This window comes from Chaetodon trifascialis, chromosome 16 (genome assembly GCF_039877785.1).
Source record: "Chaetodon trifascialis isolate fChaTrf1 chromosome 16, fChaTrf1.hap1, whole genome shotgun sequence".
NCBI lineage: Eukaryota > Metazoa > Chordata > Actinopteri > Chaetodontiformes > Chaetodontidae > Chaetodon > Chaetodon trifascialis.
In genome coordinates this window covers 14785650-14800826 of record NC_092071.1, presented here as the reverse complement: position 1 = coordinate 14800826, position 15177 = coordinate 14785650, and the positions used below count along the sequence as shown (strand labels likewise).

Sequence of the window (15177 nt, the reverse complement as noted above, 5' to 3'; positions counted from 1 at the left end):
CATACCATATGGTGTTATTCTGTCATATGCAGCTCATGGCAAGTAGAGCCCTTGTTGGAGAGCCCTTACCCCAAGGGATTTCAGTTTTCTGCTCAAAGATATTGGTTCCTATTCAAACCCAGACAGCCTTTTTTAATTAACAAAAAACCCTATCCTTTAAAAGAAAAGCAATATTATTTGTAGTAGGTTGTCTCCAGCCTTTGGAGATGGTTAAGTAACAGGTTTGTTTAATGTTAACCAGATATTTTGGACATTAATGCAGATTGTTACTTTTCTGTGTCAGCGGTCCAGATGTGGACAGATAGTGACCTCCTCAGGGCTTGCAATGGATCCCATACTAGACATGAACCAGTATTTAAGTTAGCATGAGGATTAGGGTTGCAACAGTATGAGATTTTCAGGGTCTCCGATAATATCATGGTATTGCAGTTATTACATTATTATCAGTTACACACACCCTTAAAGGGATGAAAACAGAAGGTTTTTTTGGGGGGTTGAACAAACATTATATCCTGTATTTTTCTAACACTAATATGGTAACTCAATGCTGTAGATAAGCAAATGTACATGTTATTTCATACCAATATGACATGACACAATGATGTCATTTTAAATTGCTCGCGCCTAAATGGTGTGAAGAACACGAAGCATTATGCACGGCCTGCCTTTCAGCGGTAAGGCAGACCTAACAGGAAGTTGGTGTCTACTATTTCTGGACTGCAGGGCTGCTACTGCTACCCTAATATACCATGATAATGATCATCTAACGTCTATCCGAGCAAGACTGTCCAAATGTATCAAGACCGCTCCATATACGGTTCTGAAATAACTGCCGTTATCACGAGTGCACGCTATATAACACTGATAGTAATCAAAAGAGACATGAGTGTATACATTCCTGTCAAACCTTTGATCTCTTGCTTACACAGTGACTAATCCAGTCGCCGTGCATGCTGCAGTCTGTGACACTTTTTTTCACATCTTCATTTCGATGCCTCCAATAAAAGGTGTGCCAGAGGGAAGTCTCGCTTTCGAATGTGCAAAGAGGGATCAACACCTCGTAGCACCATGCTGCACATAAACCAGAGTCTCTGCTGTGAGAGGAGGCAGCTCCTTCAGAATTAAAAGGGCGATTTCCTCTGAGACGAGCACACAAACCCAATAATTAAAAGCAGTGTCTTCAGTTTTACATTTTCATTTTAAATGCAGCTCTATGTAGAAGATGTGACTGATTCCTCTGAGAATGAATTTGATATCATGTGGCTTTGCACCTGTACAATTTAAAGCTGTGGAAAAATTTAGACCTGGACTCTTCACTGAAGCATCAGCATGGCTCCCCACCATTAATTGGGTGTTTCATCCCATTGATGGTTTAATAAGTGAAAATGGGGTTTTTATACAGATCAAGGCCTAACTGAGTGGCCTCCATCTGTCTAATGAGCAGCAGAAGGCTCCAATGTGTGTTGACAGAGAAAGAGAGAGGCCTGCTCGCACATGGGTGTCTGTTTGCAGTGGGCTGCTGGCAGTTTGTCTCCGCTCAGTTTGTTTTCCCATGGGAAAGTGCAAGAGCCCTGAGCTGCTGCCCCGACCTTGGAGAGGGGCCTCGGAGCAGAGCATCAACCTGGACAGATGTTCAGGTTCATATCCCGGCACGCCCCCGCCTGCCATTACCCTGCCCCCGAGGGTACAAACACACTCTGCGTTTGCCAATGCGAAGCGCTTCCCCTGCAGCGCCACGCATTGTGTTTACACGTGTGCCGTAGTGTCAGCGTAGACGGCAGAGGATCGTCTGCAGTGCTGTATGTGTGGCGGCTCAGAGGAATCCCAATCAACAAATGTATTTTTAAACCCACAACTCTGTTTGATTTCTGAGAGAACATAATGACTTATTTACAGTATGCTGAAGAATGTAGGTCATGCGGCAGATTGTGGTTTTAGTTTCGGAGTGCCGCAAAAACAAAATTGAAGACTGCACACACAATCTGTTGTCGCACTACAAATCTGTCGCCTTCTTGGGCATTCTTGTATCCTCTGTGAAGGGTTCGGTGTAATATTTAACAGCCAAATGAAGCGAATCGGAGGTCAGAGGAAAGATGAAGATGTGTGATATTTGTCACCAAGTGAGGGTGTGTGCAATAGCTATCTGACAGCCAAGAACCAACCAAAAGCTGCGAGATTCACTGTACCATCCAGACTCCTATAGAGGACTGTCAAGAGCTGGTTGAAACATGTAGCAAAATGAGTATTCCTTGTTATTTTTGATTGTGCTTGACTTGAAGCACGCAGTAAACCTCACGCCGTAAGAACGCTTGTTCTTCATGGTTACATTCCTGAGGAGTTCAGTCCCGTGAAGGACAAGCTACACAAGGACACACGTCCAGCTGGCGTTCTTAGATTTAATAATCCACTAGTGTAAATACTGTAAGTGTCACTGCTCGCGCAGGCCAACTTATTCAAAAGGCTTCAGGAGGCTTGGCAATTAAAAGACAGCACAGCACTGTGATGTGTTACTCAGCCTGGCTGGAAGTCAAATCAGATATTCTGATTGTCTCATGAAAGCTTGTCCTGTCTTTGCTCGTGTCACGCCTGCTCCGTGAAGAATAGCAGGCGCTGCTGAGCGGCTACTCAAAAAATGGGATTTTTACATGACAATATAGAACACACAGGCAGCATCCCTGCTGGTTTTCTGTACTTTTGAATAGTTTTTGAGAGATGACATTATTATGAGTGCAGCCTGAAAAAAAATCCACATTCCCAACTGACGCTTCCTCCCTCAGGACTCCTTCTAGGAGTGCATGTCTGGACATGACATATGCATACCTGTCAGCAAGTACAACCTCATCGCATTAATGCTGTGTATTATATTACACACTGTTTGTAATAGAAAAGCTCTTCTGTCGTTGGAGGTTTTAGATCCAGTGTATTTCCAGTATATTAAGCAAATGAGGAAAGCTTCTTAGTAAATGCCTACGGAGATAATTCTCGACCTGTACATTTAGAAATATGACACTGGTGTTATTTTAGGAAGTGTCTGATGAGCCCACTGTACCTCACAGAACTTTAGATTCTTGAGATGAAAAGAAGAGATCTGGAGACGCTGTGATATTTTAAGAGCTGGATGGTCTGTTCCTCACAAGCAGCGGAACTGAAAGATTATTTTTACAATTGTCTTTAATTAAAAAGCAATGTTTTCAATAAGGGTAACTGCTCATTTGCACGGTGATCTTAATTTAATATTTTGCATTAAAGCTACAGTAATAGGAAACATAACCTGAGCATTAAAGATGTATGAACCACCAAGTGTTCGGTGTTTGTACAAATAACTGAAATGATTCTTCAGACACAGTCAGCCTCACTAAGTTATGATCTATATAAGTAAAATTAGAACCTCTTGTGTGTCATATAATGTCGGCAGTGCAAATTTTAATGTACTTGTATCTCAGAGCACACTTTTGTTAGATCAGAAGAGAGCAGGGACGTCGCCCACGTGCGACTTTGCTAATCAGCAAGTAGTCATGTTGATGTGTCAAGTTAAGTCTACAGGCACGACTTCTACTTCCTCATTTCATTCCACCCAGTCAGCAAATATAAATATCAAGGACTGAAGCAAAAATAGTACATTTGAGGTTTAAAGAAGGAACACTAGATATAAATGAGAAACACACACAGTACGATTGTTTTTGGAGCACAAATGATTTCATCTGTACTTTTCGCCAGTGACTGTTGGAGTGGAGTATAAACACCAAGACCAGTGACCCAAAAATAATGGTGTGTGTGTGTGTGTGTGTGTGTGTGTGTGTGTGTGTGTGTGTATATATCTTCTGGGACAAAATCATGAGAGCAAAGTCAAGCATTATGTGCACATTAATATTTTACATCTAAAGTGCTTATAATGATGTGTATGTGTGTGTGTGTTTATGTACAATTGTTTATGAATGAATCTCTCAATGTGTGTGTGTGTGTGTGTGTGTGTGTGTCAGCGTGGGCCTGCTGGGCATGGACTAATGAAGCGTCTATGTTGGGGAAAATGTGTGTTGAGGGAAGTTAGATTCTGTGTGACTAATGCATGAACTAGACGTGTGAGTAAATGTCGTGTGAAATGCCCCATGAAAGCATCTACAGACAACCCCCCCCCCCCCACACACACACCCCCACAAAGTAGCTGAGCAAATACAGCTGATCCAGAGACTGCCCAATTCCCCAGGCCAGACCTCACACAGAACCATGTGCATGCCCACTACGTCACCACCAGCTCGCCCACAGGGGAGCACACCCCTGGACCACCATCCCATCAAGGTATCTCCAGCAGCAGATTGATAGACTGACTGACCAGCGAACATCTAACTCCACACCCAGGCAAGGTACCTGAACACTGAGTGGTGCTCCAGACCACACCCAAAGCCTGCCAGCCAGAGGCTGCAGTCACGTCTGCTGCAGGGCGTGATTAATTAACCCCAATTAATCATGTTTTTGTCGTGTTTATGACATGTTTATTTTCATGTAATTAACCTTGCTGTGAAACCGCTGAAGTGCGGCAGGAAAGGCCTTTTGGTATTTCGCCATTTCTCTGTGGATTTCTTGTAGACCACAACTGATTTTTTTGCAGTGTTGTATTAAGATGATCACAGGTTTTTAATTGCGATCTTAAAGCAAATATTTCCTATTGAGAGCATCAACTCACTGTAGAGAGAGAGAGAGAGAGAGACTGTGGTCTCTCCAGCACTCAGCAGGACATCTCTTAGTTTAGAGTTTGCTGTGTCATGGGAAGACAGAGCAGAAATCATCCGCACTAGCAACATAAATGAATAGATTGATGATTTGGCGCGAGGGTGCAGCGCAGTGGAGCCTTGGTGGAGGGGCGCGTCTGCCTGCCGGGCCTTGTCCAGCGGGAGCTCTGGGCGACCAGCAGGTGGATGAAAGGCCCACTGTGGGCTGCAGATGGTGCATGGCTGGGGTTGGAGGAGGGAGAAGGGGATGGAGACGGACAGGCTCACAAAGACTGCCTCCGCCCACCCCCCATCTCCCATCGACCCACATGATTCCACTGCTACAGAAGAATCCCCCAGTTGTGGAGCTGGAGGGAGGGAGGCGCGGGGAGTCATCTATGTACAGCTGGGTTGCAGCATCAAGGTCCCGGCCTCAGGGGGAGGCGCGATTTACTCTTAATGGAAAACGAGTATACCCTGTGACCTCAGCTTTAGTCCATCCCCATGTGGTAATTTCTGTTTCCCTTAACCTCTCGGCTCCTTTTCCCTTTGTGCCGCTGAGTGTCTCGTGGTCTGCCTCTCACTTCTGCTTACTGGCTGCTGTCATAACTCAGCCACAGAGTGAGGCCTGTCTGCTCTATTGCTGCTCATTTAACCAGGCTCGTCAGAAGTGAGAGTCTATTTAAAAGCACAGACACTCCCCACGATGCTTTTTAACCTCAGAGAGTTGGGATTAAAGGTTGCCATATCTGCAAAACATGTTAAAAGGCCATTTGAATAAAAGCTACTGATACAGCATTTTCTATGTTCTTCGTGTTAATCCATTCACAGCAAAGGGAAACCTCTTAATAGCAAGTCAGTGAGGGTTTACTTTCAGTAAAGCCCACATAGTGTAATTGTCTAATAAAGGATGGTAGCAATATGTAATTGCATGCATTAAGGGATGGCGGTGCAGTGGTGTTTGCTTTTCCAGCAGTATGGATGCACTTCAGTTAGGTGGGACTGAATAATTGAAAGCTACTTTTATCTGTGGCTTTGCAGCTCCTCACATAGGTCTGTAATTATCGTGTCACCCAGAGATAATTCAGAAGACAGGACCGTTCACACACACACACACACACACACACACACACACACCCAGACACACACACTCACACACCAATTTGCAGATGCTGGATCAATATGTGTCTGAAGGTGAAGTCTGCACAATGTAAGGTAGTCTTGATATGTGTTGTTCTCATAGGTCCCCTTGTTTCCCCATGTTTCCCGTTTAAGTGGACACTGTTTTGTTTTATTTAGAAGACACAAAGAAGTAGAGAGATTTGCGCGCATACATGTCTGCGTGCGTGCGTGGAGATGTCTTGAGCTGTGTGAGTCAGTCAGCGACCTTGAGGGATAATGTGCCTCAGCTTTTTGCGTGAGCTGAATGCATGCGTGAAATGCAGACCTCCACAGTGAGCATGAGTCTGGCTGATGATGTATATTAAGATTTAGCACGTGATGCATGTGTGAGGGAAAAGTGCCAGATGAGGCCTGGTTGAGTAATGAGCTGAAACATCCGTATCTGCCTCAGCGTTCTTCCACTGCTTTGACGTTCTTGGGCAAGAGAGCTGATATCTAAATATTTTATCATAAGGCATAAGGCAGATGCAGATGAGAGGCTGTGCTTATACTCATTGACCTGAGCAGCGATTACGTTCATACTCTTGGTATAGGATAGAAGCACTCTCTCTTGACTCATGCAGGGCTGTGATTTCGCAGAATTGGCCTCAGTAGTGAAGCAGAACACATGAGTTATGATCAAGTCTGTACTAACACACTTTTAATCTCTGCTTGTCCTTTATCGATTCAGCATCAGCATGTCCCCTTTATCCTCCTCATGGAACTAATGTAATCGACATTATTGAAAAACATATCAAATATTATTACTATATCTCAGCATCCATGGAAAATGTATGGTCATGCTTTTAGCTTCTAGCAGCGAGGCTCAAGGGACGTCAGCTGGTTCATCAGTCTTCTATTTTGCCCCGAACTATAATATCTCAACTGCTGCATGGATCGCCCTGAAATTTGGGGCAGACATTGATGTTTGCTAGAGAATGAATTCTGCTGGAAAAATATTTCTATTCTGCCACATGTACAGTATCATTTGCTATGTCACTTTACATTTAATTAGTATATAAAAATCTGAATCATAATGAGAAAGAAAAAATAAATCCTATAAAAGCTAAACTTTTCATATATATAAATTATTCCAAACTATTCAGTGGCACAGAAAACCTTCCACTCTTAACAAAAGTAGCCCAACTCTTTTCTCATAACCATTCATTGGGTATCGTCTGTTGCTTGCAACTAATCGTTTAACACAAAGAAAAGATGTGCAGTGAGTTATACGACTTTCCACATTCAAACAAATCTGAAACCATTACTGTGCCACTCCCAGATCGATGTTGGAAATACTGAGATATTACACTGCTAGTACCACTCAGACCTTCGAGGCCTGAGACTCTGGTGTAATCTTAGACCAGTGTTCGATGGAGAGGCGCTCTGCCCACCTCCCTGTCACGGAAATGTATTGATCAGTCTTTCAAGCCAATGGCCTCATGCCTAAAGCAAACATAACGGATGGTGCCAATCTTGAAAAGATCAAAGTGTACATATTTAATCAGCTCTGTTCCTCCATCCTGCAGATTTGTCCAAGAATCGCCTCACAGAAATCCCTCCCGAAGTGTGTCTGTTCGCCCCCCTCGAGTCGCTCAACCTGTACCACAACTGCATCAAGTGCATCCCGGAAGCCATTATCAATCTGCAGATGCTGACTTATCTTGACATCAGGTGGGTCATTGCTAACACTGAGCTTTCATTTTGGTTCCTGTGTCTCATTATGTTTACATTCAGCAAAAGTAGCTGTATAAGGTTGTTTAGGCTTATATCTTGTTCCCTTTTCAGAGCAAAACAGAGCTTACATGAAAGAGAGGCATTTCCTCTTTTGCTAAAACTCAATTCCCAGTGACCAGACGCTCACTCTTGCATGCTTCTGTATACCGTTTCAAATGTAGGTCAATGTTTTATCTTTCTCCGCAGCCGAAATCTCCTGTCAGTTTTGCCAAAATACTTGTTCAGCCTCCCCCTCAAAGTTCTGCTTGTGAGCAACAACAAGCTCGTGTCCATCCCCGAGGAGATCGGCAAGGCCAAAGAGTTGATGGAACTGGTGAGCAGCGTGCATGTGTCGGTGCATATAAACTTGAGCATATTGTACTGGCAGAGTGAGGCCATTTCCTACACTTTGTCTCCCCTTGCAGGACGTGAGCTGTAATGAGATCCAGGTGCTGCCAGCTCAGGTCGGGAGGCTCCAAGCCTTACGAGAACTCAACATCAGGAAGAATTGTCTTCACATGCTGCCTGAGGGTCGGTCCATCACCCCCGATGATCTCTGCTTTGTTTTGTTTTTGTTTTTTTTATTACTGTGTTCTGAAGAAATGACTCATCACTGATTTGGATTGATGTATTTGGCGTGCATACAGGCCCGTCACAGCCAAGAATCACCCCTCAACAGTGTTTGCTTTATGTTGGCTGTCATGTTAGTGCAGCTGAAACCACCTTAAGATGCAGAAGGTGTACCAAGGCATGCTGTCATTCGAGAAACGCACAACTGAAGCACAACATTGAGCAATGCTTAAACATTTTTTAACCCCAACACAGCAACGCACGCAGCCTCAGATTCTGTTTATATTTTATGAAGTTAAAAAGTGTTGCCATGACTGTGTGCACCTTTGTTAGTCAAGAGAAATTAGGTCATCATATGAAGTTGTTGGTACTATATTGACTCACTAGGGACAAAAAGCCTCCGCTGAATCAGTTTCGATCGAGTTCCTCAACTTTATTGAGCAGCAAATACTTAATTGCTGGAGTACGACTTTAAGATGTCAGATGTTAAGATTCCATACAGTAGATGAGCCCTGAAATAAGAACAATGTGACCTCTTTTAGCTCTGTTTATTGGATGTTGCAGTGCACTGATTCGGTCTATCCCACCAGCTTAACAAAGTCCACAATGTGTTCTGCTTTGCACGTTGGAAGCAGTGAATCGCATTCAGCACGAGCTGTTTCTGAAACTCTTCCATCTGTGCTTGCAGAGTTGGCTGATCTGCCTCTCATCCGACTTGACTTTTCCTGCAATAAGATCACAGAGATTCCTGCAGCCTACAGGAAACTCAGGCAGCTGCAGCACATCATCCTAGACAACAATCCTATGCAGTCTCCACCCGCACAGGTAAGTGCATTCATCTCATGATTCTGTTCATATTATGTGGATGCAAAGTCTCGATATATTGTCAACATGCAGCACAAATGGCTTTTATGGGTATGTGGTTGAGATGACAGGTTGTCATGTGTCTAGAAGGTGCAACTGCACCATCTAGTGGAGGAATGACCACATTTCTCTGTCTTGTGGTTACAGCAACAGACTCCAGACATGCCTTGTGTGCATTTGTGTGTTTCAGATTTGTCTCAAGGGCAAAGTGCACATATTCAAGTACCTGAACATCCAGGCGTGTAGGATGGACAAAAAGCCAGACACCTTGGACCTCCCCTCCCTCGGCAAACGTTGCCTCCCACAGCCTCTTACAGACAGGTACCAGTGACAGACAATCCTTCAAACATATTGTTTGCATCTACACATGCCTCCTTGATCATAGTTCATGCATTATGTTGTGCAGACACACCATTAACAATTTATGATTCTGCACCTGCAAATTTGATTTTATCATGACCTGTTACTGAATTACAGTCCTAATGAGCAGTTTGTTTTGCAAATTTCCAGCATGGAAGATTTTTACCCCAGTAAGAACCACGGTCCTGACTCTGGAATTGGCAGTGACAATGGTGACAAGAGGCTTTCCACAACTGAGGTCAGAGTTCAAGCACTCCACACTAACTGATCATTGATTGATTGATGCTATTGTGTTTTGCTGCTTACCAAACTGCAACATGTTGAGATGCATCAGAATCAGTATCAGATATGCTTTATTGATCCCGGGGCATCAATAAAGTATATCTGATTCTATATCTGTGTGAGGTCTAAATGTTTAGAGAAAACAGACCAGAACTCTCTCGGCCACCATGTTTGGAGAGGGCACAGCTTCGAGATGACGGTCATAAAAATACAAGTAGTAATAATAAAGAATAGAGCAAAAAAAAAAACAACTTGTAAAACAAAGAAAACAAACAGGAGCGACTGCAACAGGCACTGATCTCTACATAAATGTCAAAGTGCAGCTTGTGGAATTTTCTTTGTGATAAACTGTTCAGCAAAGTGCTGCTGCTAGCCAGCAAGTATGTAGCTGGTTGGTTAACTTTTCACTGTCATAAATCTAACTCAGGAAAACACTCCTGCTCCAGCAAAAGCACTCACTAGCAGACTCTCCAGACAAAGCAGAAGAGGATAACACAACCTTGCATGTAGATAGAGATAACAAATAAATCCAAAAGAGACCAAAGCAGGCAGGCAGTGGTAAAAGAAACAGGCTGAGGGTCATAAGAAAAGATGGGCAGAGGATGGGTGATTAGGGATGACAGGCTGAGGTGGGAAGCTCTCTGTATGACGTGAGAGGTCTACCGAAGGTGCTGAGCCGAAGTATTGCATAGCATATATCATTCTTCCTGTGACAGCAGAATAACAGGCACTTCATCCAGTGAATGATTTATAGTCAAAGTCACACTGGTATGTCTTGCTAGACCCCAGGACTTTGGCTATAACTCTCAGACTCCGTACTGATAAATGATTGTCTCTCCCGTAAGGTCAGAGGGGCGACAAGGCAGATAAAACAGATGAAGCAGAGGGCGAAACTGTGACGCATATTCTGCAGCACAATCACTCATCAGGGCTACCTCTATTTAAGATAACAATTACGTGCAACCATTTCTGTTTGAATATTTAACATAGAAATACTAAAACGCACATAAGCCCATTTCAACCAAGCTTAGAATTCACTCCTCGTTCATTTCTTCCTCTGCAGCCTTCAGACGACGACACCGTCAGCCTGCACTCTCAGGTGTCAGAGACAGCCCGTGCTGATGCGCTCTCACTCCTCTCCAAAATGGATTCTTGCAAAGGTTACCGAAAATAAGTATCACATATTCCCTATGAAAGCAATAAAAGAAGCTCGGGGGTTGTTGAATGAAGTGCCTAAGATATACAGTTTATGTGATGAACGCGGATGCTTCCTCCCTCTATCAGATCAGGATCTCTATGACTTTATAGAGCCCAACCCGGATGAGGATCCTGCTCTGTCAGAGTGTGATGGGCAGCAGAGCGGTCATGTGTCTTGTATAAAGGTATGAATCAAATCTGTTCATTAATAGGACAATTACAGACATAAGGAACAATTACTTAGAGAAAATCAGTGGAAAGCTCACAGGAGATAAAAATCAATTTATGGTTATTGCTTCCTGACATGGTGTGTGTGTCTGTTTCAGGAACTAGAGAAAGTTCTGAACATGTCTCACCAAGGCAAAGATAAAGAGAGCTGGAAAGAGGAGTCAGGGTGAGTTCATTATTCAACACAGCTGTCAAACAAACGGCTGGCACATCTTGGACCTCTGATGCCGAACACTTTATTTTTGTCGTCCTCTTTACAAAATGCATGCAAACCATTTTCCAGACTGTAAAAAAACTTCTGTGGAAGTTGGCTTATCACAGACTCCAGTGAGTCACCCATGCTCTGAAACAGCCTTCGGGTTAGCATTAGCCTGAGCGCGTTTGCAGGAAAGATCAGAAAATGCTTAGAGGCATGCTCTGCAGTGATAACCTAACATTCTGCGAATGATGACTCCCTCCGTGTTCTTAATTCGCCTTAGTTGTGAAATTATTGCAGCTCTACAAAGCAGAGAAAAGGTGTTTGTAGATACAAGAGCAAAGATTTTCCACACATCAAATATTGCACATCAGGAGACGCAGCTGAAAACACATACTGCCCACAGCACTGATTAGTGGTTACAGTAGCTGACAGCTCAATCAGACAGCTAGATGGTGAACCCCTGGCAACATAACAAGCATGAGGAGGAGGTGCTGCATATGTTCATTAAGACTGGGATGTTTGTTTGTCTGTGAGTCAGTGTCCTTCACAGAGTGTCAGTTCCAAACATCTGCCAACAATCAGGGAAGTTTTGACTAGAAAATGTTTGCACGTGCAGCAATTTATGTTTCTGTCTCCATAGCACATGTGGGCAAAATGATGAGATTAGATGATATCATTTCATGTACACACACACGATTGTGCGCATGTCGTGTGCACAATCCTACATTTGTTGTTCTGGTGTTGAGCTTTTGTGAATTTGAGCAGGATTTTTGGCAAAAGCAAAATGGTACACTGTGTGCAGTTTACAATCCTGATAACTCGGATCCTGAACTCTTTCCAGTTCTGATAAGGAGCAGCTAGTCGAGGAAGAGGATGATGAGCTGAAGGAAGTGCTGGATCTGAGAAAGATTGCCGTTCAGCTTTTGCAGCAGGAGCAGCAGAACAGGTGTGCGGTTCTCCTTTTTCTTCGAGTAACAAAAGACCATCCCCATGAAAACACGCTGCACTGCTTAAATCCGCTTCTTTCTTCTTCGTCCTCGCTCTTCATCATGCAACACGTGTGCTCACTGGCTGGGCAAACAGCTCAGAGTGGAGACTGATTACCAGAAACTGTCACTCATTTGCTTTTTTAGATTTTGCCAGCTGAAGCTGTAGAACGGTACCACATGAGATAAATCACAGCCCTAAATCTCGCTGCATCATCACCGTTTTACTTCTTTCACCTCTACAAATCAAATTCTTATCAGCCTCACTTACTGTCCTGTTTCCTGCTTTCTCTCTCTCAACTTGACTGCTGCACGTTTGATGTACGGCTTCTAGACGACGGTCCTTAATTTGCAGAGCAGAGAGTCTTATTCACCGGCGGAGAGTGACTGGAAGGGCACACAGGTGGATGGGTTTTCTTTATACACACATAGTTCGTACGTCACACTGGGCATGTCAAACACACATGGCAGGTCTCTTGTGTGTCTCTTTGTCTCTGTTTGTGCACAGTTAATGCTTTTAATTCCCACTGTCCTTGTCCATGAATCACTATTAGGAAATCTAAGCTGTTTCTGTGCTTGGCAGTGTTTGCATCTTTGACGTGGAATTAGCTCACTTTTCCTGTCAGTGTTTTCACTGTTCAGGTGAAATGCACTTGCTCAATTGGCCCAATCTAATTGTTTCATTTTTGTTTCTGTTTGTAAATGTGACATAAATGCCTGACAATCTGCACGCATGTCGGAAATGACTAACCCTGGGAAAGTCTGCATGCACAATGTAGCATAAGTCACAGCTGTTGCACAGCTTTGTAACTGCACCTGTATCTGTTTCCATCTGCAGATTCCTGAGTCACTCTGGAAACTCCAGCAGCAAACCGAGGCCCCCGCCTCAGACCGCTCGTAGGTACGTACCATTCAGTCCTGCTGACTAGAAGCACACATTTACAGTGGAGCCCTTGTAGAGAGCATGTGGTAATGATAACCGCACTGAGCAATATATCTGCTATAATTGTTGTGAGCTGTAAGTGATCTCTGCTGCTTGAGAAAAATGGTCCTGTGTCCAAAGACACAAAAATATACTATAGCCTATTTCCAACTGCTTTTATGAAAGTAATATGCACTTTTGCTACAAAGCATGGACTACATTAGATGCTAAGGGTCTAAGCTGAAATGTTTTACAGGCCTGTAATAAAAATCTTTTCAGTTGATTCCTCCGTTGAGTATTTCTTACAATTAACTGATTCAAAAGTCTGAAGTCTATAAAATGCCAAAAGATTGTAAAAATGCCACACATGAACATTTTTCATCCATTTCAGTCCAATATTCCAAAACACACATAAGAAATGTCACATTTTATGCACTGAAACAAGCCTGCTGCTTGATAAACGACCTCGAGGGCTGATTAGGGCAGGTTAATCACAGGCCAGATCTGTCTGATTCTAATCACACATGAAGACACTGAGGCTCTTACAAAGCAGAAAGGGAAACGTTTGGAAAAGGTTCTTGCTCGAGGCTCAAAGTGCCTTTAATGTTATCTGAATATTAAACAGCAGATAGTCATCTGATCCTACTCGTGTCTTTATTCTAGTGCGTCTCTGGATGAGGGAAGCAGTGGAGCATCAGTGCTGAGTGGACAGGTACAAAGTCTTCTGCTTCAAAGCAAACCTAACATCCTCAAATGTCTTTCAGTAACTTTGTTTACGGTCGCACCTCCCATTCCTTGCAATAGTTCGTGTCCAGAGGGGGCAGACAATTATTTAAATCTAAAACATCTGCTTTCACAGCCTCCGTCTTCCTGCTCCTTTGATGGCAGCCTGAAGACGGATCAGTCAGATTCGGGGCCAAAGTGGCCAGAAGTCCCACCTGTCCTCAATCAGAACGAAGATCGCAGGAGGAACAAGTACCTGAGAAAAGATTATCTGAAGGTATGAGCGTGCATGCATCTCGTAATTTACACCTGGCTGAAGATGATATTCTGCAGAAAACACCTCATCAATTGCCTGAGGATGAATTCTGGTTTGTTTTTGTTTTCATAGGTTTTGAGATATTCATCTTTTAAAACTCCCTCTGCTGCCCAAGTTTATGGGCACAAAGGGATTTTTGTTAGCGGTGCTCGCAGAACTGAAAGGTTCTGGTTGCAGCAATGTAGACAGTCCACAGACCTCAGTGTGTGCCCAGTTTTCATGGTGTCTACTGCTTTGTTTGCTCCAGTACAAATGGTTCCCTTTGAGGTTTGTGGGATTCTCTGTAACTGACTCTGTCTCCGGAAACTTTCACAAATTCCATTCTCCTCTTTTGTACTGGGGCCAAAAAAGAGTTGGGCCTAAGCCAAAAAACCATAATGTATGCATTGATAGATACCCTGATGTGAAAACATGTGGGGAGGTGCCAGAAATGTGCGTTGGTTCACAACAAAGAGCCTTGAGAAAGTCCCAGGTTTTCTGCAGAGGGTTTGATGATCCGGTTATTTTCATTAAAGACAACAATAACAGAGAAGATTTTGTTGATCATAGATAATTCTTTTTTCATTTGAAATCCACCTGTCTAACCGGGGCAATTAAGCCAAGCATTAAAAAGCTTGCGTTTTTCTTTTCCTTGCAGTATAAGTGTCAGAGCGCCAGGAAAAATTCCGGTGGAAATGACGACTGTGAGGTCGGTGTGGCAAAATTGAACGATCTTATCATCTCGAAACATGTTTCACTGCTATAACAATGCCCTATTCTAATTGTAATGAATGTTTTGTCTTCAGGAGGGCTTGCGGAGCGCTGACTTCAGCACCACTCTGACAGTGTTTGGACTAAAGCCAAGATCAGGTAATAAACATGCAGGTGATGTATAACCTCAACTGTGCTAACTTTTTGGCTCAGTGGTTTTCCGTTTTCTGCTGTAATACCATGGAAGCTGGGTTTAA

The 15177-nt window shown here is 43.5% G+C and overlaps 1 protein-coding gene across 2 annotated transcripts in view; it reads left to right on the top strand.

Moving 5' to 3' along the window:
* lrch2 (leucine-rich repeats and calponin homology (CH) domain containing 2) overlaps nucleotides 1-15177 on the top strand; it is a 28318-nt gene that overhangs the window by 1390 nt on the left and 11751 nt on the right. Inside the window, exons 2-17 of one of the 2 annotated variants that reach the window (XM_070983008.1) lie at nucleotides 7397-7541; nucleotides 7791-7917; nucleotides 8009-8114; nucleotides 8842-8978; nucleotides 9208-9338; nucleotides 9528-9615; nucleotides 10723-10819; nucleotides 10944-11041; nucleotides 11183-11250; nucleotides 12125-12229; nucleotides 12604-12672; nucleotides 13108-13170; nucleotides 13855-13903; nucleotides 14051-14191; nucleotides 14868-14918; nucleotides 15016-15079. In XM_070983008.1, the coding sequence (XP_070839109.1) occupies nucleotides 7397-7541; nucleotides 7791-7917; nucleotides 8009-8114; nucleotides 8842-8978; nucleotides 9208-9338; nucleotides 9528-9615; nucleotides 10723-10819; nucleotides 10944-11041; nucleotides 11183-11250; nucleotides 12125-12229; nucleotides 12604-12672; nucleotides 13108-13170; nucleotides 13855-13903; nucleotides 14051-14191; nucleotides 14868-14918; nucleotides 15016-15079 (1539 nt within the window). The remainder of the gene's footprint in view (nucleotides 1-7396; nucleotides 7542-7790; nucleotides 7918-8008; nucleotides 8115-8841; nucleotides 8979-9207; nucleotides 9339-9527; nucleotides 9616-10722; nucleotides 10820-10943; nucleotides 11042-11182; nucleotides 11251-12124; nucleotides 12230-12603; nucleotides 12673-13107; nucleotides 13171-13854; nucleotides 13904-14050; nucleotides 14192-14867; nucleotides 14919-15015; nucleotides 15080-15177) is intronic. The other variant, XM_070983009.1, reaches the window with a different exon arrangement.